Below are 23,332 nucleotides of genomic sequence, written 5' to 3'. Positions count from 1 at the left end.
AAAATGAGCCAGTGGCTGTTTTCAGGGGTAGATCTGTCTATCACCAGATATTCACAATGCAAAACAAATTCAAATCCGTCCCTTCGCAGCTGCTGAGCTACTGAACTGCAAAATGAGCTTTGCCACAAAACAAAGGTGTTACAATTATGTAATAAATATCATATCCTCGCGGCATTTCAAAGCTTTTCACAAGCACTGAAGTGTAATAACTAGTATGATGTGGACAAGGAATGGCACCAATGGATGTTAGAAACATTGAACAGGTAAATGGCCAGTGTCTGCTCCAGACATTTTCTCTTCTTTGTTTCATGTAGCAACTCCATTCTATTCTCTCAGTTTAACCATCCCTGTCGTATCTACTCTCATGACAAAATTTACACATCAGTGCCTTTTAGATTCCTTCTTTCTTCCTTAACCTTGGCTTCCACTTTCGCATTGTAGAGGGAGCACTCAACCAGTCTCCTCTCTTTCCCACACCTTTTCCACCCATCCATAACAAGGATGGGTCCCCTGTCCTCACTTTCTAACATATCAGTGCACACATTCAACACAAAACCATAAGAACCCAAGAAGATAGGAGCAGGAGTTGATCATAAGCTATTCAATAGGATCATGGCCCATCTATGCTGCCCTAAATTCCTCTTCTCCAAACCCTTCCTCTTCCTCAATCCATTACTTATCCATTTCCACTTTGAATACATCGAATGATTTTCTACCACCCACTGCGTCAGAGAATTCCAGAGATTCACCAACCTGTGAGAAGAAACGTCTAGTATCTCAGTTTTAAATGACAGCCCCTCATTTTGCAGTTACAGTGCCTGTAAAAAGCATTCACCCCGCTTAAAAGTTTTCAAGTTTTATGGTTTTGCAACATTGAATCACAGTCAATTTAGTTTGGCTTTTTCGACACCAATCAAAGGAAAAGACGCTTTGTGTTAAAGTAAAAACAAATTTCCGCTAATTGATCTAAATTTATTACAATTATTAAACACAAAATAATTGATTGCATAATTACTCACCACCCCCTTCAAGTCAGTATTTAGTAGAAGCACCTTTGGCAGCCATTACAGCCTCGAGTTTGTGTGGATAGGTCTCTATCAGCTGTGCACATCTGGACACTGCAATTTTTCCCCATTCTTCTTTTACAAAACTGTTCAAGCTCTGTCAGATTGCATGGGGATCATGAGTGAACAGCCCTTTTCAAGGTCAGCCACAAATTCTGGGTTGGATTGAGGTCTGGACTCTGAATTAGTCACTCCAGGACATTAACTTTGTTGTTTTTAAGCCATTTCTGTGTAGCTTTGGCTTTATGCCTGGGGTCATTGTCTTCCTGGTAAAACAAATCTTCTCCCAAGTCGAGTTCTCTTGCAGATGGCACCAGGTTTTCCTCCAGGATTTCCCTGTGTTTTGCTGCATTCATTTTGCCCTCTAGCCTCACAAGCCTTCCACGGCCTGCTGCAGTGAAGCATCCCCACAGCGTGATGCAGCCACCACCATTTTTCACAGTAGGGATGGTGTGTTTTTGATCATAGTGTTTAGTCATATGGCCAAAAGGCTCAATTTTGGTTTCATCACACCATAAAACCTTCTTCCAGCTGACTTCAGAGTCTCCCACATGCCTTCTGGCAAACTCCAGCTGAGATTTCCTGTGAAACTTTCCGACAGTGGCTTTCTCTTTGCCACTCTCTCATAAAGCTGCCACTGGTGAAGCACCCAGAGAATAGTTGTTATATGCAGGGTCTCTCCCATCTTAGCCACTGAAGCTAGATTTTAATCCATTCAATATATGTATACTGTAATTAATTTACTAATTTTATTATTTTCTTTCTTTCTTCTATATTATGCATTGCATTGAACTGCTGCTGCTAAGTTAACAAATTTCACGAGACATGCCTGTGATAATAAACCTGATTCTGATTCTGATTTGTAACTCCTCCAGAGCTGTCTTAGGTCTCCTGGTAGCCTCCCTCACTAGTCACCTTCTTGCACAGTCACTTTAAGGGATATTGAGTGAATTGGAAAATTTCTTGTGTCCATCTCCTGACTTGTACTCTTCAATAACCTTTTGTGGAGTTGTTTGGAGTGTTCTTTTGTCTTTATGGCATAGCTCCCCCCTCCCCAGGAGACTGACTTACCAGCAGGTTGACCTTCCAGATACAGGTGTATTTTTACTACAATCAATTGAAACACCTTGACTGCACACAGGTGATCTCCATTTAACTATAAGACCAGAAGATATAGGGACAAAATTAGGCCATTTGGCTCATTGAGTCTTCTTTCCCAGTTCATCCTGGCTGATCCAATTTTCCTCTCAACTCCAATCTCCTGCCTTCTCCCCATATCCCTTCATACCATGGCCAATCAAGAATCTATCAACCTCTGCCTTAAATACACATAAAGACCTAGCTTCTTGTGTGACTTCTAAAACTAATTGGCTGCAGCAGTGATGATTTAGTGTGTCATGTTAAAGATGGTGAATACTTATGTGATCAATTATTTTGTGTTCTATATTTGTAATTATTTTAGATCACTTTGTAGAGGACTTTTTTTTACTTAGACATGAATCTTTTTCTGTTGAACAGTGCCAAAAAAAGCCAGATTAAGTCTACTGTGATTCAATGTTGTAAAACAATGAAACACGAAAGCTTCCAAAGAGATTGAATACATTTTATAGGCACAGTATGCCCCTTTTTTTTTCAGACACATCCACTCATGAATACACCTCAATATCTACCCTGTTATTCCCCATTAGGATCTCACAATACTGTGCAAAAATCTTAGGCACACATATATAGCTAGGGTGCCTAAGACATTTGCTCAATACTGAATTAATTTTATGCATTGCACTGTACAGCTGCCACAAAAGAAAACAAATTTTCATATGTGAGTGATATATGTGAGTGATGATAAACCTGATTCTGATATCAGTTCTAATGTGGATTGAGAGTGGGAAGGGGGTAGGGAGAGGGCAATCATGGTTGGGAAAATGGGAAGGGAAAGGGGAGGGAGCATGAAGCACCTTAAAGACATTCTGTAATGATCAATAAACCAGTTGTTTGGAATCAAATGACCTTGTCTGGTGTCCCAGGGCTGGGTGTGTCTGCACCCACACCACCCCCTGCCCTGGCACTCCTATGCCACCTGCCCACATCCCTCTAGTGGTGCTCCACCCTCACCATTCCCAACGTCTTTCGCTGCCACCAAATTTATAAACTCACTCTCTGCTCCACGTTGACAAGTAACTATGTGTGCCCAAGACCTTTGTGCTGTTTACCTTTGAATAAGGTCATATCTCTTGGTAGGGCAACTGTCTCATCCCAGGATTAAGCCTGGTGAGTTTCCTTTGCAATTCCTCCAATGTTAGTGAAATTTTACAAGAGGGAAAATGGGCCAACACCCTGAACAAATGCAACAAAACCTCACCGTTTTTCATTCCAATACCTCTGTAATGAGTACAGTATTGTCCTCTATAAATTCTGCCCCACTCAATAGGAATCAATCACCAGACACATCCTCCTTCACCACAGCAGTTAGTATGATGCTATTACACGTTGGGTGGGGTGGGGGGAGATCAGAGTTTGGAGTTCTATTCCATGTCACCTGTAAGGGATCAGTACGCCCTCCCTGAGGAGTGCAGGGGCTTTGTCCAGGGGCACCGGCGTCCTCCCACAATCCAGAGATGTACCAGTTAATGCGTTAATCAGTCTTTGTAAACTGTCCTGTGATTAGACTGGGGTTAAATCAAGGGTTGCTGGGTGGTGCGTCTCACAGGACTGGGAGGGCCTATTCCACCCTGTATCTCAATAAATAAGCAAATCTGCCCCTCCCTCCATAACCCTTTTGCTGGTTCCTCCGCTTACACCTTTCCTCGGCACCTTCTAAATCAACCTGAGGTAACACTACACCTGCCATTTTACCCCTTCCCTTCCCACCTTCCAGGTGAAGTAGATACCACATTCAATGTGTTGCATTTGGTGCTCGGAACGTAGCCTGTGTTGTGGTTTGGACTGCGACTTTGTGAAATGTCTTCCTTCCTGCACTATTCTAGAAATGTGAAGAACCTAAAACAGTTCGGCAGAAGAATTAGCCCTTTGGCCCAAAATGTCTAATTAAATTAATCCCTTCTGCCTGCATACAATCCATATCCATCCATCCCCCGTATATTCATGTGCCCCTCTAAAAGCCTCTGAAACAGCAACAGCATATCTCCTTCACTACCATTCCTGGCAGCCTGTTCCAGGTACCTACTAGGAAATAAATTTGACCTGTATGTAAGACCATAAGACATAGGAGCAGAATCAGGCCATTCGGCCTAATGAGTCTGCTCTGTCACTCCATCATAATTGATTTATTATCCCTCTCAACCCCATTCTTCCTTCCTTCTCCCCGTAACCTTTCATGCCCTCACTAATCAAGAACCTACAGTATCAACTTCTGTTTTAATGACATGTCCTCCACAGCCACCCGTGGCAATTAGTTCCACAGAGTCAATACCTGCTGGATAAAGAAATTCTTCCTCATCTCTGTTATAAGTGGACATCCCTCTAGGCTGAGGCTGTGCCCTCTAGTCCTAGACTCACCCTCTCCACATCCACTCTATCCAGATCTTTTAATACTCAATAGGATTCAATGAGATCCCAATGAATCCCCTGTGAGGACAGACCCAGAGCCATCAAACACTCCTCATGCGTTAACCCTTTCATTCCTGAATCATGCCCGTGAACCTCCTCTGTACCATTGCCAATGTGAGCATATCTTTCCTCAGAGAAGGGGTCCAAAATTGCTCACAATACTCCATGCAGTCTGACCAGACTTACAAAACCCCAGCGTTACATCCTTGCTAATATATTCTAATCCTCTTGAAATAAGTTCTAACACTGCATTTGCCTTCCCTGCTACTGAGTCAGCCTGCCAAGACTCCCAAGACCCATTGCACCTCTGATTTCTGAATTTTCTCCCCATTTAGAAAAGTCTTATTTCTTCCACCAAAGTGCATGACTACACACTTCCCTACACTATATTCCATCTGCCATTTCTTTGCCCATTCTCCCAATCTACTGTATCTAATTCCTTCTGCAGACTCCCTGCTTCCTCAACACTACTTGCCCCTCAATCTACCTTTGTATCGGCCACAAACCTGGTCACACCATCCATATCACTGACTTATAACACAAAAAGAAGCCGTCCCACACCGATCCCCGTGGACAACCTCTAGTCACTGGCAGCCAACCAGAAAAGGCCTCCTTTATTCCAACTCTTTGCCTCCTGCCAGTCAGCCATTCTTCTATCCATGCTTGTATCTTACCTGTAATACAATGGATTGTTATCTTGTTAAGCGGCCTCATGTGCGGCACCTTGTTAAAGGCCTTTTGAAAATCCAAGTTAGCAACATCTACTGACTGTTCTTTGTCTATCTTGCTTGTTATTTCCTCAAAGAATTCCAACTGATTTGTCAGGCAAGATTTCCCCTCAGGTAAACCACGTTGACTTTGGCCCATTTTATCATGTGCCTCCGAATACCCCGAAACCACATCCTTAATAAGAGACTGCAGCATTTTCCCATCCACTGAAGTCAGGCTAACTGGCCTACAATTTCCTTTCTTCTGCCTCCCTCCCTTCTTAAAGAGTGAAGTGATGTTTGCAATTTTCCAGTCCTCCGAAACCATTCCAGAATTTAGTGATTCTTGAAAGATCATTATTATTGCCTGCCCCCCCCCCCCATCTCTTCCACTACCTCTTTCAGAGCCCTGGGGATCAATCCATCTGGTCCAGGTGATTTATCTCCTTTCAGACCTTTCAACTTCTTAAGCATCTTATCCTTAGTAATAGCAATAACTCTCACTTCTGCCTAGTGACATTCTTGAATTTTTGACATACTAATCATGTTTTCCACAGTGAAGGCTGATATAAAATACTTATTAAGTCCCTCTGCTATTTTTTAATCACTACATACACTCCTGCACATTTTCCAGCAGTCCAATATCCACTCTCGCCTCTCTTTACTCTTTATATATTTGAAAAGACTTTTGCTATGTATTTTTTATATTTCTGGCTTGCTTCCCTTGATATTTCACTTTTTCTCTCCTTATGGCTTTTATATTTGCCTTCTGTTGGCTTTTAAAAGCTTCCCAGTCATCTAACTTCCCACTCATTTTTTGCGATATTGTATCCCCTCTTTTGCTTTAATGCTGTCTTTGTCAGCCACTGTTGCCTCATCCTCCCTTTAGAGTACTTCTTCATCTTTAGGATGTATCTATTCTGCACCTTCTGAATTGCCCACAGAGACTCCAGCCATTGCGGTTTTGCTGCCATCCCTGCTAGTGTTCCCTTCCAATCAACTTTGGCCAGCTCTTCTTTCATGTCTCTGTAACTCCTTTTACTCCATTGTTAAACTGACACATCTGACTTTAGCTTCTCCCTCTCAAACTGCAGGGAGAGTTCTATCATATTATGATCACTGCTTCCTAAGGGCTCCTGTACATTAAGCTCCTTAAATAAATTTGGTACATTTCACAACACCCAATCCAGAATTGCCTTCCACTTAATGGATTCAACCATGTTACTCTAAAAAGCCATTTCAAAAGCATTCAAAAAAATCCCTCTCTTGGGATCTAGCACCATCCCAATTTTCCCCAATCTACTTGCATATTGAAATCCCCCATGACTATCATAACATTGCCCTTTTCATTTCCTCTCACTTGTTGTAATTTGCAGCCCACATCCTGGCTACTATTTGGAGGCCTGCAAATAACCTCCAGCAGGATCTTTTCACCCTTGCAGTTTCGTATTTCTTCCCAGAAGGATTCTACATCTTCCAATCCCAAGTCACCTCCTTCTAAGGATTTTTTTTTAAATCAGCAGAGTCAACCCTCTGCTTATCTGCCTGTCCTTTTGATACAATGTTTTTCTTGGATGCTAAGCTCCCAGTTATGATCTTACTTCAGCCATGACTCAGTGATACCTGCAACATCACACCTACCAACCTCTAATTGCTCTACAAGATCATCTGCTTTATTCTGCATACTGCGTGCATTGAAATATAACACCTTCAGCTCGGTATTCATCACCCCTTTTGAATTTGCCCCCATGCTACACCTCATCTTATCCCATTGAGTGCAGTTTTGTCCTAGCATCTGCCTGCCCTCCCCCACAGTCTCACTGCACACTGTATGCCAACTGCCCTATCCTCAGCCCTATCAAACTGATTCCCATCACCCTGACAAACTAGTTTAAGCCCTCCCCAACAGCTCTAGAAAACTTACCCACAGGGATATTCACTCCCCCTTGAGTTCAGCTGTAACTAGCCCCTTTTGTACAGGTCATATTTTACACAGCAGAGATCCCAGTGATCCAAACATCTGAGACCCTACTCCCTGCGCCAATTCCTCAGCCACACATTCATCTGCCAAATCCTAATCTTACCCTCACTTAAGTGTGGCACAGGCAGTAATGTAGAGATCACCACCCTGGAGGCCCTGCTTTTCAGCTTTCTTCCTAACTGCCTATATTCTCTCTTCAGGACTTCCTCCCTTTTCCTACCTATGTTGTTGGTACCAATATGTGCCATGACTTCTGGCTGCTCACCTTCCCCCTTCAGAGTGCTGTGGACCCAATCTAAGGTGTCCTTGACTGTGGGAGGCAAAATATCATCCGGATGGCTTTTTCACGTCTATGGAATCTCCTGCCTGTTCCCCTAACTATGGAACCACTCCCCCCCCATCACTACCACCCTCCTCTTCTCCTCCCCTTCTCTTCTGAGCCACAGAGCCAGATTCAGTGCCTGAGACCTTCTCACTGTGGCTTCTCCCTGGTAGGTCCCCTGTTCCCCTGCCCCCATCCCACCCAAGAGTATCCAAAGTGATATACTGTACTCTTATTTGAGGGGAACAGCCACAGGGATACTCTGCACTAGTTGCCTATTTCCTTTCCCTCTCCTGACATTCACCCAGGTACCTGCCTCCTGTAACTTCGGAGTGACTACCTCCCCACGGCTCCAATCTTTCACCTCCTCATTCTTCCATATGAACCAAAGGTCATCGAGCTGCAGATCCGATTCATTAACATGGTCACTGAGGAGCTGCGGCTTGGTGAACTTCTTACAGATGGAGTTATCACAGAGACTGCAGATCTCCCAAAGTCAAATCTCCTTTAAACATTTCCACTTCCACCGTAACACCTACATCTGTGTTTAACATTTCTACCCTGGAAAAAATACAGTGGAGATATACCATAACTGGGTCTCCCATAATTTTATGAATTCTGTCATTTCCCCTCGACCTCCAACATCCCAAAGAAAACAAAGCAAGTCAGCCAATCCTCTCTGTATAAAATCAAGAAAGAGCACATCAGCTTTTATCTGGGTATGTTGCAGCCCTGGAGAACTCATCTGATTATGTAAAATACTTTTTGTTCTCTTTCTAAATATAGTCTCAGTTTGTTCCTTTGTATCTTTTCTTCCCTTTGTCTAACAGAGTACCCCTGTATCTCTCTTCATGACATTACCTGACCTGCTGACCACTTACAGTTCGATTTCTACTACAGCATCTATAACCGATTTGCACCCAGCCTCAATCACCACAACCCTCCGGTGACTGCTCTTCCAGTCTGCAAATCAACCGGACCATTAAATCAAGCCCAAAGCCCTTCGCGCCATACACACCCACAGCTCCAATACCCCAGGCTCGCGAGTCACCTATATTTAGCTACAAAACTTCGGACGGCACAACCTCACAGTGGCACAAGGCTGGGTACGATCCCAACCTTGGGCTCTCTTCGTGGAGTTTGCTTGTTTACCCTGCGATTGTGCAAACTTGGTCCGGCTGCTTGGGTTTCCTCCAATTTTCCAAAGACGTGCATGCTGATTGGTAAATTAGCCGTTATAAATTGTCTCTGGAAGTGTAGGTAGATGGCAGAATTTGGGGGAAGCTGATGAGTATGTGGGGAGAATGAAAAAAAAAGGGATTACTATATGGTTATTATTGTGATGGATAGTTATTGGTCAGTACAGACTTGATGGGCTGAAGGGCCTTTCTCCATGCGGTATCTCTCTGTCCAAGTCCACTTGCTTTGCTGCTGATCCACTCTCTTTAAAAAAACCCTCCATGATTCACTTTGCAAATTCAGTAGAATGCATACTGTGCAACTCGTTTGATAGCTTTTAATGTGTTTTACAGCATTCAGTATTATCCTTTCCTCCAAGAGGACCACAAATTTGTCATGGGATTTGGAGACATGCATGCCTCAATGACCCAGAGAGCTATGTTGGCTGGAGTCAGGGCCTTGTGCTTTGGCTCTTGGTAGGGTCACCCATGCCAAACAGGTCAAAGGGTAGAAGCCAGACCTAGAGTGGTCCACCGGTCCTCCAGGTTCAGGGATTCAGCTCAGGCTTGAACAGAAACAGCAGTGAAGAATCTTTCTATACAGACAGAGATGGAGGACCTTCACTGCTGCCCTAAACACCAGCTGCATAATGGGCGGTAAGTATATTATCCTTTGACTCTCCTTTCTTGTGTGTTATCTGTGGAGTTGCTACCTCCAATCCCTCAGACGAATGTACGCACATGGTGTGAGCAGAATTATCTGCAGCTTAATGTGAAAAAGACTAAGGAGCTGGTGGTAGACCTGAGGAGAGCTAAGGTACTGGTGACCCCTGTTTCCATCCGGGGGTCAGTGTGGACATGGTGGAGGATTACAAGTACCTGGGGATACAAATTGACAATAAACTGGACTGGTCAAAGAACACTGAGGCTGTCTACAAGAAGGGTCAGAGCCGTCTCTATTTCCTGAGGAGACTGAGGTCCTTTAACATCTGCCGGATGATGCTGAGGATGTTCTACAAGTCTGTGATGGCCAGTGCTATCATGTTTGCTGTTGTGTGCTGGGGCAGCAGGCTGAGGGTAGCAAACACCAACAGAATCAGCAAACTCATTCGGAAGGCTGGTGACGTTGTGGAGATGGAACTGGACTCTCTGACGGTGGTGTCTGAAAAGAGGATGCTGTCTAAGTTGCATGCCATCTTGGACAATGTCTCCCATCCACTACATAATGTACTGGGTGGGCACAGGAGTACATTCAGCCAGAGACTCATTCCACCGAGATGCGACACAGAGCGTCATAGGAAGTTATTCCTGCCTGTGGCCATCAAACTTTACAACTCCTCCCTTGGAGGGTCAGACACCCTGAGCAAATAGGCTGGTCCTGGCCTTATTTCCTGGCATAATTTACATATTACTATTTAACTATTCATGGTTTTATTACTATTTATTATTTATGGTGCAACTGTAACAAAAACCAATTTCCCCCGGGATCAATAAAGTATGACTATGACTATGAATAGGAGACAATCATATGTTCACCTTTCTCATCAAAGACCGAGCAATGGTGTCACGTTCCCGTCCATTTAGTCATTAAAATTTGAATACCGTCTTGGGACTGGCACCTCCTTTGATATTTTTACATGGGATGGGGAGCACACAGCAATGGGCAATTAGAAACCCCAGTCTACAATGTACCACAACATAAACTAGAAAGTAAGCAACCTTTCACAATGCACTGTTCTAGTAATTAGCATTTCAGTGATTGCCAGGAAAGGTCCAGGCTCTTCCCTCCATTCAAAGCAGATTACAAATGTCACAGAGCTGCCAGGAGTTTTGCAGGGACACACACTGGCTGCAGTTCCAACCTGCCAGCTGGATCAGAGGAATGGCGATGACTGTAATTATCGTTTAATAATTACACACAAGTTAGTTTTGTGATCGGCAATAATTGTTGTCTATACCTTAAGAAGAATTTTTTAGAAAAATCGGATGTGGGATAGAATACTGAGATGGCAGCTGTAAATGCAATTTATCCTTAATGACCTGAGGGAAAAAATACACATTCACTCACAGAAAAGTATATTTTAAAATATGTAATCCAGTTTCTTATACCCATAAGCTGTTAAGTCAACAATAAATGAGTGTTGTGAATTATCAATCAAAATAACTGATTTCTACTTCCAATATTGCAGCTTAGAAACTCTTTTATTATTATGCAGAATGTGGATGCTGTGGGTAAGGCTAATATTTATTCCCCATTTTTAATTGTCTCCTGAGTGTAAACCATTCCTGAGGGTGTTTAAGAGACAACCAATTTGGTGCAAGGCTGCAGCCTGCGCAAGGATGCGAGATTACGTTCCCGGAAAGACCTTCATGAACCAGATGTGTTTTAAAACCCACATTTTAAGAACTAATGGCCTTCTTTGTCTAAATGCTACTTAAGTTTAAATCCCTTGATGCAGCATTCTACATTTTCTCCCAGGAACTTTACTGTGCTACTATACTGTGAATGGCACTTCATAACACACCAATACCATTACATTTGGAAAGTGAAAATAAGATAATCCTGTAATTCCACAATGTGAGATTAATTTAGGGTTCGGATTAGCTACGTGTCAGTTATAAGAAGTGAGTGAGAAATGAGCAGCTAGACTGCAGTGTCACTTCACTGTTGCCTGTCACTCCAACACCACATTTAGGATTTCTGATACTTCTTCCTTTTCAGCAGCTGATTGATGGAACATATAACAGAACAGAAGACTTTTATCCAAGACAAGATGAGAAAACACGACACCTCTTCCACCCTGAAGCTGGTAATGGAATGACTCTTATAATCATTGGAGATGAAGTGGAAACTCCAACTTCAGAGAGGACAGAGAGTATCTTACCAAGGAGCAAAGGGGAAAACACTCCCTCCTGCGACTCAAAGAAACTGAGAATCACTAATGTTTTGATTTATCCTTTTCAACCACAAAACGTCACAGTGGAAACACAAATCCTGATGTCCTTTTGAGTCTGCAACAGCACACTTGAACAGCCATTACTCTGTTAACTTACCACACACTTTTGAAAAATGCAACATGCAAAATACTCGAGTTGGCTTTATTCATCTTATATGATCTGGGTGAAGGTGGTGGCAGACCTCTTCTTGGACCACTGCAGTACTTCTGGTAAAAAACAGTTCCATGCATGGCATAGTAGTGTAGCAGTTAGCGTAACACTATTACATCACCCGCTGTAAGATCGAGGTTCAATTCCTGCCACTGTCTGTAAGAATGCTGTACATTGTCCCCGCGCCCTTGTGTTTCCTCCATGTGCTCCATTTTCCTCCCACTTTCCAAAGACGTACAGTTAGGGTTAGCGAGTTGTCCAGATGCTACATTGGTGCCAGAAGCTTGGTTACACTTGCAGGCTGCCCAGCACAAACCTCGCTGATTTGATTTGACACAAAGCAGTACACTACACTCTAAGTTTCGATGCACATGCTACAAATAAAACACCTTTTTCCACAGGATGTTAGGGAGGGAGTTCCAGGCTTTTGGCTCGGTGAGTTCATTTAACTCAAGTATGTGCGTCTTAAAATGAAACTAGCAGATGATGGTGTTCCACTGCCTCTGTCCACCTTAGTAGTAGAGATCACAGGTTTGGGAGGTGCTGCCAAATGAGGAGTTCACCTACAATATATCTGGTAGATAACACACAAAAGCATCACACCAACACACTGTGGCTGCAATGTACTGGATGGGGTCAAGCTTCGTGAGTAGAATTTGGCAACCTTCCACATTGGATTTGTCACTGTATTGGATCAGCCCAGATGAAGGGTCTCGGCCCGAAATGTAGACTATTTATTTGTTTCCATAGGTGCTGCCTGACCTGATGTACTCCTATAGCATTTTGTGTGTTGCTTTGGATTTCCAGTGTCTATAGGTTTCCTCACATTTGGATCAGCTTGGCTGGAGGCAAGCCTCATTCAGCAGAGCAGCTATTGGAGTGTGGATATTGTTGGAGACACAGCCTTTACTGCGGTCACTGTTATCCATGACTTCTTGCTTCCACATAGAGTGCATCAAAGCTGGCTGAAGACTGTTCCTTCCAGCCAAACATCTATAAATGTTTCAGCCTTTTCTTTGCCGCACTATTACTCAAAGCATTCTCTGCCCATGAGGTATTTGACTGTCCATCACCATTCACAAGAGAATTTTGGTCTGATCTGTCGGCTGTGAGGTAGATTTGCCGTGTCTATTGCTTGTGTTTTCTGCTCTTTATTACACGTAGTCCTAAACTGCAGCTTCACCATGACGGCATCTCACCCTCAGGGGCCTGCTTTCAGTAAATTCTACTGTATTCTTCACCGAACGAATGTTGTTCCTTTATCTTCATTGCAATAGATAAGTGGTAGGCTATGAGGTTAAAGGATGTCATTGCTCAGTTTTCACTTGGGAGATCTGTGGTAAGTCCATTCCATTTAGTGCAACAGAGCCACACAATATCGTGAAGTGTCTCCGAAAGAAGTGCAGGGTGCTCACTCCCACAAATACGTTGACACAAAACAGCTGAATTACTGGTCAACAGTAACAGAGACTTGGTAATTCCAACTACTGTCTTCGCAGCGGGTCTAGGATTTAATTTTATTTTACCAACATATACATCACAACAAATACAGAGCATGCTTTTTGGAGATGAGGTACACGAGACAATGGAGACCATGGAGATGCTTCCTCAATTATGGTTTTTAATGCAAGAGCCATACAGAGACTGTACGATGGAAACAACAAAGCTATTTGGTGTGGTACATTTCAAGCAAATGCTAACGAACCACAAAAACCAAACAGAAATCAAATGAAGAACACAAGCATGTACTGAAGGACAATTCTACCCTACTTAGAACTGTGGATGGGGTGAAGGCTTACTCACCATTATAGTTAGGTTTTGTATCTAGGTGAAGAAAAGTGTTGTCAGTGATTACGTGCAGCTCACTTGGATGTTTGGGTACTAGGGCGATGCCATTGTTTCTTTCTTCGTCGCAGCCATGCCTAGGAAATTCCATTGCATCACTTCCTGTAGTGGACACAAAGTTCTGTTGCAACCATTTCTTTGATTATTGCTTTAATAGTAAACGTAGTCAATCACATATGAACAGAGAACAACAATTTCAATTGCTTTGTTAAAAGCCATTTGATTTGCCAGTCCATCCTGCCCTGCATCAAACCCCACCCCCACCCAAAATAGTAAGTGATGCATAGGAACTTCCTGAACACAGTTCTCAAGACAAATTCCATAAAGCTATCACCTTGGAATCTAGATAAAACCACTTGCAGCTTTGGACAGTGGCAATATTACAGAGTTGTACAAAATCTGCATAAATTAAGCAACATTTTGCCATATTCATAGTTATTAATTAGATCAGGAGTTCCCAACGTTTTTTTATGCCACAGACTCCCACCATTAACCCAGGGGTCTGTAGACTCAAGGTTGGGAATCCCTAATTTCAAGAGAACCGTCCTTTCCAAAGATAAACCTGTTATTAATTTTTAAGGGCATAAGCTCATAACTTTAATGTTAAACTAAGAAAGATACATCATCATTTCTGAATTGCTACCAGTGCAATAAATGCTGAGCTGTAGACTATGTCAACAATACCATGTAATCATTAGGGAAACAAAGTATAGTATAAGCACATTCAAATCTGAAGACCTCTTCTTACAAGAAAGCTCTAAAATTCTTTGTCATTTTTTTTTGTTATGATCGGAGAATGTCATACATAGGGGTAACAAAATTTATGCTAACTTACACACTTCTTATCCATCATTTTCAGTTTAAAAGTTCCACAGAGCTCAATAAATTCAAAGCTAAACCATATTAAAAGTGGTGTGTACTTTCTCACTACAGAGCATCCCAATGAAACTGAATAAGTCCACTACTAGACCATAAGAGCACAATAGGCCATTCAGCCCATCGAGTCTGCTCCACCTTTCAATCTTGGCTGATTTATTATCCCTCTCAACCCCATTCTCCTGCTTTTTTTCCCATAACCTTTGATGCCCTGACTAATTAAGGAACTATCAAACTCCACTTTAAATATATCCAATGACTTGGCCTCCACAGCCAACTGTGGCAACGCATTGCACAGGTACATCAATTGCTAGGTAAAGATATTCCTCCTCATCTCTGTTCCAAAGGAGCGCCCTTCTATTCTGAGGCTGTGTCCTCCAGTCCTAGACACCCTCACTATTGGAAACATCATCTGCAAGTCCATTCTATCTACGTCTTTCAATATTCGATAGCTATCAATGAGATCCCCCCCTTCATTTTTCCAAACTCCTGCGAGTACAAGCCTCACAATGCATTAAACCTATCGTTCTTGGGTTATTCTTGAAATCCTCCACTGGACCCTCTCCAATGCCAGCACATCCTTTCTTAGATAAGGGACCTAAATCTGCTCACAATACTCCAAGTGCAGCCTGACCAGTGCCTTATACAGCCTCAGCATTACATCCTTGTTCTTAAGTTCTGGTCCTCTCGAAATGAGTGCTAACATTTCATTTACTTTTCTTACTACTGACTCAAAGTACATAATATCAAAATATGTATACATTATGCAACCTTGGGATTAGGCTGTCTGTAAGGAGATGAACCTCAACGTCGTATAATGTATACATATTTTGATAATAAATATACCTTGAACTTTTGAACTTTGAAACTGTAAGTAAATCCTTAGGCAATCCTGCACTAGAACGTCCAAGTCCCTTTGAACTCCTGAATTCTGAATTTGCTCCCTATTTAGAAAATAGACATTTGTACTGGTTCCAATATACAGGGCTGTGTCTGGTGCTCTAAATGTGGTGCCAACATGATGGAGAGACAAAGAGCAGACTGAGTGACCACTTTCCAGAATTACTCCCTTTTCATCTGCAAGGGTAACCCTGTGTTTCCAGGTGTCTGCCACTTAATTCCCCATCCACTTTGACCTCTTACATCGTTCCATCATAACCTCATGTAAGCTCACAGGCAAGCATCTCATCTTCCTACTAGAGAAGTCAGCTTCATCAGGAAACAATACTGAAGTCAATAATTTCAGTTCTGGTGCAATCTCATCAACCTGCAATGTTAACTTCTTTTACCTCTCTCCTGATGCTGTCTGATCTCTTGAGTATCACAAGCAATTTTATTTATTTCAGATTTTGAAACCATCTTCAAATTCCATAAGTACTTCCTGTTTTTCTTGTATTATTTTAACAAGCTGCAGCTGTGAACTGTCAATTAATGGAACTCTCCACAACAATCCACTTAAAATCTATTTATAATTGCAATAAGCAAATCTATAACAAACAGCACTTAAAACATTTTTATGAGAAACAGGATCTTACTGATCTGCTATTTCATCAAGTTATTTTCAGTCAATGGGAACAAACCCTTACATTGCAAAGTCAACTTCAAAGCCATTCAAAGCAAGAGAAGTTCCCTTGGACTAATCTTCCCACAGTGTCCATTGTACAACAGAAATACCAAGGAACAGAGCTCCCAAACACAAGAACGTCTTGGAAATCCAAAGCAACACATACAAAATGCAGGAGGAACTCAGCAAGTCAGGCAGTCCTGAAGAAGAGTCAACTGTTTATTCATTTCCATAGATACTGCCTGATCTGCTAAGTTCCTCCAGCATTTTGGGTGTGTTGCCAAGGAACAGAGCAGATGGACAGTGGAGACCTTCCATCAGCTGTACTTCATGAGAAAATTCAGTATGTACCCAGAAGACTGGGCAGCATCCACAGGGAAAAAAAACATGTCAGCAAATCAAGATTCAGTTTGAACTTCCATCAACACTGCTTCTCACTCTACAGATGTTGACTGAGCTGCTGTGTTATTCCAGTATTTTCCTTTTTTTAAGCCATCCAGCACATTCCATATTTCACTTTATCACTTACATGCATGGCTTGCTATTCATCAGTAAAATGCTGCAGCTCACCTTTTGTTTCCATACATGTTACTTCAGATTCCCAAAGTCATTTCAAACATATTTAATTCCACTTTTGGGGCTTTATGCATTGAGCTGATGTATAACTGAGAACATCTGCCAAGTAAGTAAATTTGAAAATATCTTGAATCACATAGAGCTGAAAACCTATTTGGAATATTAAAATCATTCCAAATGTTCCTAGGGCCGAACCTGATCACAAAATCTTTCTATTTCGAACACGAGAAAGTCTGCAGATGCTGGAGGTCCAAAGCAACACACACAAAATGCTGGAGGAACTCAGCAGGCCAGGCAGTATCTATGGAAAGGAGTAAACTGTCGCCGTTTCACGCTAAGACCGTTCTTGGGGACTGAGAAGGGGTGGGACGGTGTTAGGGAGGGAAGGCGCCAGAAGAAAAAGGTGGGGGGGGGGGTAGGGGAAAGAAAGAAGCTAGCTGGAAGGTGATAGGTGAAACCAGGTGGGTGGGAAAAGTCAAGGTTAAGGTCACCATTCTGCATGTGCTGCTTAATCTTTCTAGTTGCTGATCATAAAACACAAGGTGCATACTGGCTCTTGATGACGATGTAGAATTCTCCTGGTACTATAGCAGGTGATCAACTTTAATTAGGCGAGCAAGCTTCCAGACAGATACCTGGGCCATCAGTTCGAGCTCAGCAGGCACCCATGAGGTTCAAAAATAAAAGCCAGAAGTATGTAACAGTGAGCCATAAAGACGATTTTAGTACCATCAGTGTAGGAATGTGAGTAATTGCTGCAAAACCTGCAATTATCCAAAAGAGGAAGGCACTTTCAGTGCAAATGTGGAATCACGTAGGGCAGATGCAGATGATGAATTGAAGCACCAGCAGTTGAATTGTTTAATGTACCTTCACTGTCAGTCCATGATAATTTTAAAACAAAGATGTTGATATGATATTTGGAGGGGAAGAGCAACTATGCACTTAAAATTTCACTGATCCTTATGACAAGGTTTATTAAGGATAATCACAAATATATGATTAAAGTTCGAAACTCCGAACCACTCAGAAATATAAGTACATCAGCATTTTCTGATCACATGATGACAGATCAGTCTCAATTTATGATGTTACTATGATTAAAATATTTACTTATTACAGGGCTTGGAACGAGTAATTAAGAATCCTGATGCATTTCTTCACTGAAGTGAAAAATTTGGCGTAGTTGGCAAAATTTCCATCTTTATAGTGAACACTAGAACAAGTATCACCCTGGGCACAGGGTGTGGTGGATACAGCCCAGTCCATCATTCCCTGCCATTGAATACACTTATATGGATCACTGCCACAAGAACACAGTGTCCAACATCAAAGCCTGCCACCATCCAGGCCATGTCCTCTTCAAGCTACCAAAGTTGGGTAGAAGGTACAGAACCCTTAAGTCCCATGCCACCAGGTTCAAGAACCATCATTACACTTCCACCATGAGGCTCCTGAGCCAGAATAGTTAACATCATGCACCAATACCCTGAACTGATTCTATGATCTACTGGCTCACTTTCAAGGACTCTTTACAACTTACGTTCTGAGGCATTTATGTGCAGTTTGTCTTCTTTTGCACATTGGCCAGTTTTGGAGTCATAGAAAACTACAGTACAGAAACAGGCCCTTCGGCCCATCGAGTCCATGCCGAACCACTTAAAATCCCTAGTCCCATTGACCTGCACCGGGACCACAGCCCTCCATACCCACCACCATCCCCCCCATCCACATACCTATCCAAACTTCTCAAATGTTGAAATCAAAACTGCATCCACCACTTGCGCCTGCAGCTCGTTCCACACTCTCACCATCCTCTGAGTGAAGAAATTTCCCCTAGTTCCCCTTAAACATTTCACCTTTCACCCTTAACCCATGACCTCCTGTTGTAATCTCACCCAACCTCTAAATAGAAAATGCAGCTTGCATTTACCCTACCCATACCCCTCATAATTTTGTATACCTCTATCAAATCTCCTCTCAATTTTCTATGCTCCAGAAGATAAATTTCTAACCTATTTAATCTTTCCCTATAACTCAGGTCATCCTGTCTTGGCAACAATCTTGTAAATTTCATCTGTACTCTTTCAATCTTACTTACATCTTTTCTGCAGGTAAGTGACCAAAACTGCACACAATATTCCAAATTAGGCCTCACCAACGTCCTATACAACCTCAATATTACATCCCAACTGCTGAACTGAAAACTTTGATTTATGAAGGCCAATGTGCCAAAAGCTTTCTTTATGACCCTAGCTACCTGTGACACCACTTTCAATGAATTATGGACCTGTATTCCCTGATTTCCTACTTCTACCACACTCCTCAGTGCCCGTCCGCTCACAGTGTGAGGCCTACCCTGGTTGGTCCTCCCAAAGTGTAACACCTCACACTTGTCTTCATTAAATTCTATCCCACATTTTTCAGCCCATTTTTCCATCTGGTCCCAATCCCACTATATGCTTTGATAGTCTTTCTCACTGTCCACTACACTCCCAATCTTGGTGTTATCCACAAATTTGCTGGTTCAGTTAATCAGATTATCATCCAGATCACTGATATAGATGACAAACTATTACAGACCCAGCACTGATCCCTGCGGCACTCCACTAGTCACAGGCCACCAGTCAGAGAGGCAACCATCTGCGATCACTCTCGGGCTTCACCCGCAAAGCCAATGTCTCATCTTGAAAGCTGAGCGACTGACCGTTCTTCACCAACCTTCCATGCAGGTCCCTGTCAAATGCCTTGCTGAGATCCATGTAGGCAACAGCCACTGCCTTGCCTTCATCAACCTTCCTGGTAACTTCCTTGAAAAACTCTATAAGATTGGTTAAACACGACCTACAACGCACAAAGGCCTGTGACTATCCCTAATCAATCCCTGTCTACCCAAATACTGATATATCTGGTCTCTCAGAATACCTTTGAATAACTTTCCCCCACTGATGTCTGGCTCACAAGCTATGTTCCCTCTATGCTGTGCGCGTGTGCGCACGCACACGTTTTTCGACCAGCACACAATGGAAATTAAAGTGCGCACAGAAGGTTAGTTAACTAAAATAATGTAATAATTAATAATTGTATTTATTGAAAATAATCATTTAGCTAAATACTTCTGTTAACTAGTTGGTCGGTTTTTCAAATACCACAATGCACGTCACTAATTTATGTCACCTCACCTTTCCTGTTCCGGTTTATATAGCTGCATCACGGCGGCAGCCATCTTTGGCGGACAGTGTTCATATCATAAAGTTTAAAAAGATCTATTTCAAATCCTGTAGATAGCTTACTAAGTTTTCATTGAAAAAGATCAGTCAAATGACCCTGTGGCTAAATACTGTCACAAGAAATAGATAAACATCACATACAAAGTAGCTTTACAGGTTTTAAATGATGTCTTTGTTGAACTGGCTGCACTGTGCAAGATTCTGCAAAAGAGTGGCCTGACACCGATTGGTTCACTTCATTTTGCGCGAGGTAAAGTTAACAAGATAAGAAAGCTGTATCTGGGAGACAATGTTTAGTGAAGTGACAAAGTTAAGTTTTGCTAAGCCAACAACGTGAAGAAAACGTCACAGTAGATAAAAGTTCACTGTTGGCTTTTATAAATAGTCCTTGTGTTCATTTAGAAGAAAGGTTTCCTGAAGATGAGGTACAAGAATGGTCAGCTTTTGATTTCTCCGCAATTGCAGATTGTGACTTCACATTTGGTGATGAACAAGTTAATGCCTTATGTCTAAAATATCATGATTTTCTAGCTGAAAATACTGTAATAGTTAGACAGTTTAATGATTTCAAATTTTCCATGCAAGAAAAAATTAAATCCAAACTGATTTCAAACTTTGCTCAAATGGTGGCATTTGTACTTCAAAATGAACGGTTTTGCGACCTTGCACTGTTGATGGACATGGGGGGACCTTTCTTGTGTCTAGTGCAGACTGTGAGTGAGGTTTTAGCCTAATGAATCAACTCAAAAACAAGCTGAGAAACTATTTAGGTGAACATTATTTGGATATGTTAATGAGAATGAAAAGCTATCAATTGGATGGAAGTTCTATTAGTCTAGATAGAGTTTACAAAGAATAGGTAAATGCTAAAGACAGGAGAGAGAAAAAATAACTGAGTGACTTCAACATATATGTTATTTTGTTGTTATTCTGTGCAGTTTTATGTCAAATATTTTATAAACCTACATAAACTGTGCCATGTGTGCATTCAGTGCGCACATACTTCTGTCACAGGAAAAATTTTGCACAACATAAGATTTTTGCACACACTGAACAGTAAAAATTAGAGGGAACATTGCTCATGAGCCTATAATTTCTTGGCTTATTCTTTCTTAAACAGTGGAACAACATTAGCTATCCTCTAATTCTCCAGGACCTCACCTGTCGCTAAGGATGTTTTGTAAAATTCTACTGTATTTCCTTTTTTCCTGTAAATAACTGCAAGAAAATGAATCTCTGGGTGGTATACAAGACCATAAGACAAAGGAGCAGAATTAGGCCATTTGGCCCATTGAGTCTGCTCCGCCACTCAATCATGGCCGATCCTTTTTTTTCCCTCCTACTCCCCGGCCTTCTCCCTGTAACCTTTGATGCCGTGGCCAATTAAGAACCTATGGTGACATATACATACCATAATGATAAATTTACTTTGAATTGGTACATCAGGAGAACTCTTTATCAACAGTCAGTACACAGAGGAGATTTAACCAAGGCACAGCCTGTTCACTCAAGTGACATTAATGGATCACGTAGCACTTACCTCACTAGGCAACAGTGACTTCCTGAGGTAAACCTTAGAATGGATCATCTGGCAATTTCTCTCATTGCTTTATGTGGAAACTTGCTATGCACAAATTAACCTGAATGGTTCCCCACATCACAAGAAGTGAGAGCACTTTAAACTGTACTTTAGTGGTTAAGTGCTCTATTATGCGTTGCTGTCTGGAAATTAAAAAAAATGTGAGTGCTTTGTTCAACACATGGTTGTGCTGGAAATGGAGAACAGGGACAAGCAAGAAGATGACAGACTGATTAATAAAAAGGGGATGGGGACAGGTGCTAACTTGTTGTTCTGAGCAATAGTCTGAGAGCCGGTGTCAGATTTAGAAGAGGAAAGTAGAAGCATTCATGTCAATCACTGAAAATTAATGCCTGTTACGGGCTAGAGAGGAAAATAACCACCCAGTCTAGCTTAAACTGCAGTGTGGGAGAGCTCCAGTACTTTACTGGGTCGTAAATTAAAATTTTACAACTAACTTGTGGGCCCATTAATGCAATCAGTAAGTAATTGAAGACAAAATGGCTGGTCAAGTAATGAAGCTCGCTCAGTTTAAGTGATAAAGCCTGTAAAGTTTGAAGCACTTTCTAGTGCATTGAGAGAGAATGATGAAGAAAACATGAGAAATTAATAAAACCCATTTGACCCACACCATTCTACTCAGCCACCAAACCCAAGGGAATGTATTTGATTAGTTGAAATTTTTTTAAGGTTGTTGAAGTAGAACACCACATTGTTTGTTGAAAATAGGTTTAATCCCCCCAGTGTGATAAATTTCCAATCTCAGTAATATTACCACAGGAGAAGTAAATGGAAGAAAAGTATATGGTTTATATCAGGCTTATAATATTGGTTCCTTAAGGTTATTATAGCTGGGGGCTGGTACTGAGGAAAAGCTCCCACAACCTATTAAATGCCAATTAAAAGTCCTGATGAAGGGTCTCGGCCTGAAATGTCAACTGTACTTCTTCCTATAGATGCTGCCTGGCCTGCTGTGTTCACCAGCATTTTGTGTGTGTTGCTTGAACTTACAGCATCTCCAGATTTTCTCGTAAATGCTCCCAATGGTGCGTGTCTCAGATTGCCTCTGACAACCAAGTCCTTCATGTGGTTTAGCTACTAAGCCCAGCGGAACCATTTCTACTGACAGGAGAAAGGGTAAAGTTGGGTTACTGGCACCTTAAAGCCAGTCATTTCGGGCAGATGGGGCTTGTCAGCCGTGGATGGCAGCTCGCTTAGAAGAAAAGCATTGATGTCACACCTCGCTGTCTTGCAGCTATTCCCAAAGTTTACTTCTGCAGTAAACAGAGAGCAAACATAGAACATAGAATAGTACAGCACATTACAGGTCCTTCGGCCCACAATTTCGTGCCGACCCTCAAACCCCGCCTCCCATATAACCCCCCGCCTTAAATTCCTCCATATACCTGTCTAGTATTCTCTTAAACTTCACTAGTGTATCTGCCTCCACCACTGACTCAGGCAGTGCATTCCACGCACCAACCACTCTCTGAGTAAAAAACCTTCTTCTAATATCCCCCTTGAACTTCCCACCCCTTACCTTAAAGCCATGTCCTCTTGTATTGAGCAGTGGTGCCCTGGGGAAGAGGCGCTGGCTATCCACTCTATCTATTCCTCTTAATATCTTGTACACCTCTATCATGTCTCCTCTCATCCTCCTTCTCTCCAAAGAGTAAAGCCCTAGCTCCCTTAATCTCTGATCATAATGCATACTCTCTAAACCAGGCAGCATCCT

The 23,332-nt window shown here is 42.1% G+C and overlaps 1 protein-coding gene across 4 annotated transcripts in view; it reads right to left on the bottom strand.

The window, feature by feature from the left end:
* Positions 1 to 23,332, bottom strand: part of LOC140195535 (disco-interacting protein 2 homolog C) — a 653,338-nt gene that overhangs the window by 446,350 nt on the left and 183,656 nt on the right. For 3 of the 4 annotated variants that reach the window (XM_072254007.1, XM_072254008.1, XM_072254010.1), the window contains exon 2: positions 13,731 to 13,874. The exons of the other annotated variant lie outside the window; for it this stretch is intronic. In XM_072254007.1, the coding sequence (XP_072110108.1) occupies positions 13,731 to 13,874 (144 nt within the window). The remainder of the gene's footprint in view (positions 1 to 13,730; positions 13,875 to 23,332) is intronic. 4 annotated transcript variants of the gene reach the window in all.

This window comes from Mobula birostris, chromosome 3, assembly GCF_030028105.1.
Source record: "Mobula birostris isolate sMobBir1 chromosome 3, sMobBir1.hap1, whole genome shotgun sequence".
NCBI classification, from domain to species: domain Eukaryota; kingdom Metazoa; phylum Chordata; class Chondrichthyes; order Myliobatiformes; family Myliobatidae; genus Mobula; species Mobula birostris.
This window is presented reverse-complemented; position numbering and strand designations above follow the sequence as displayed.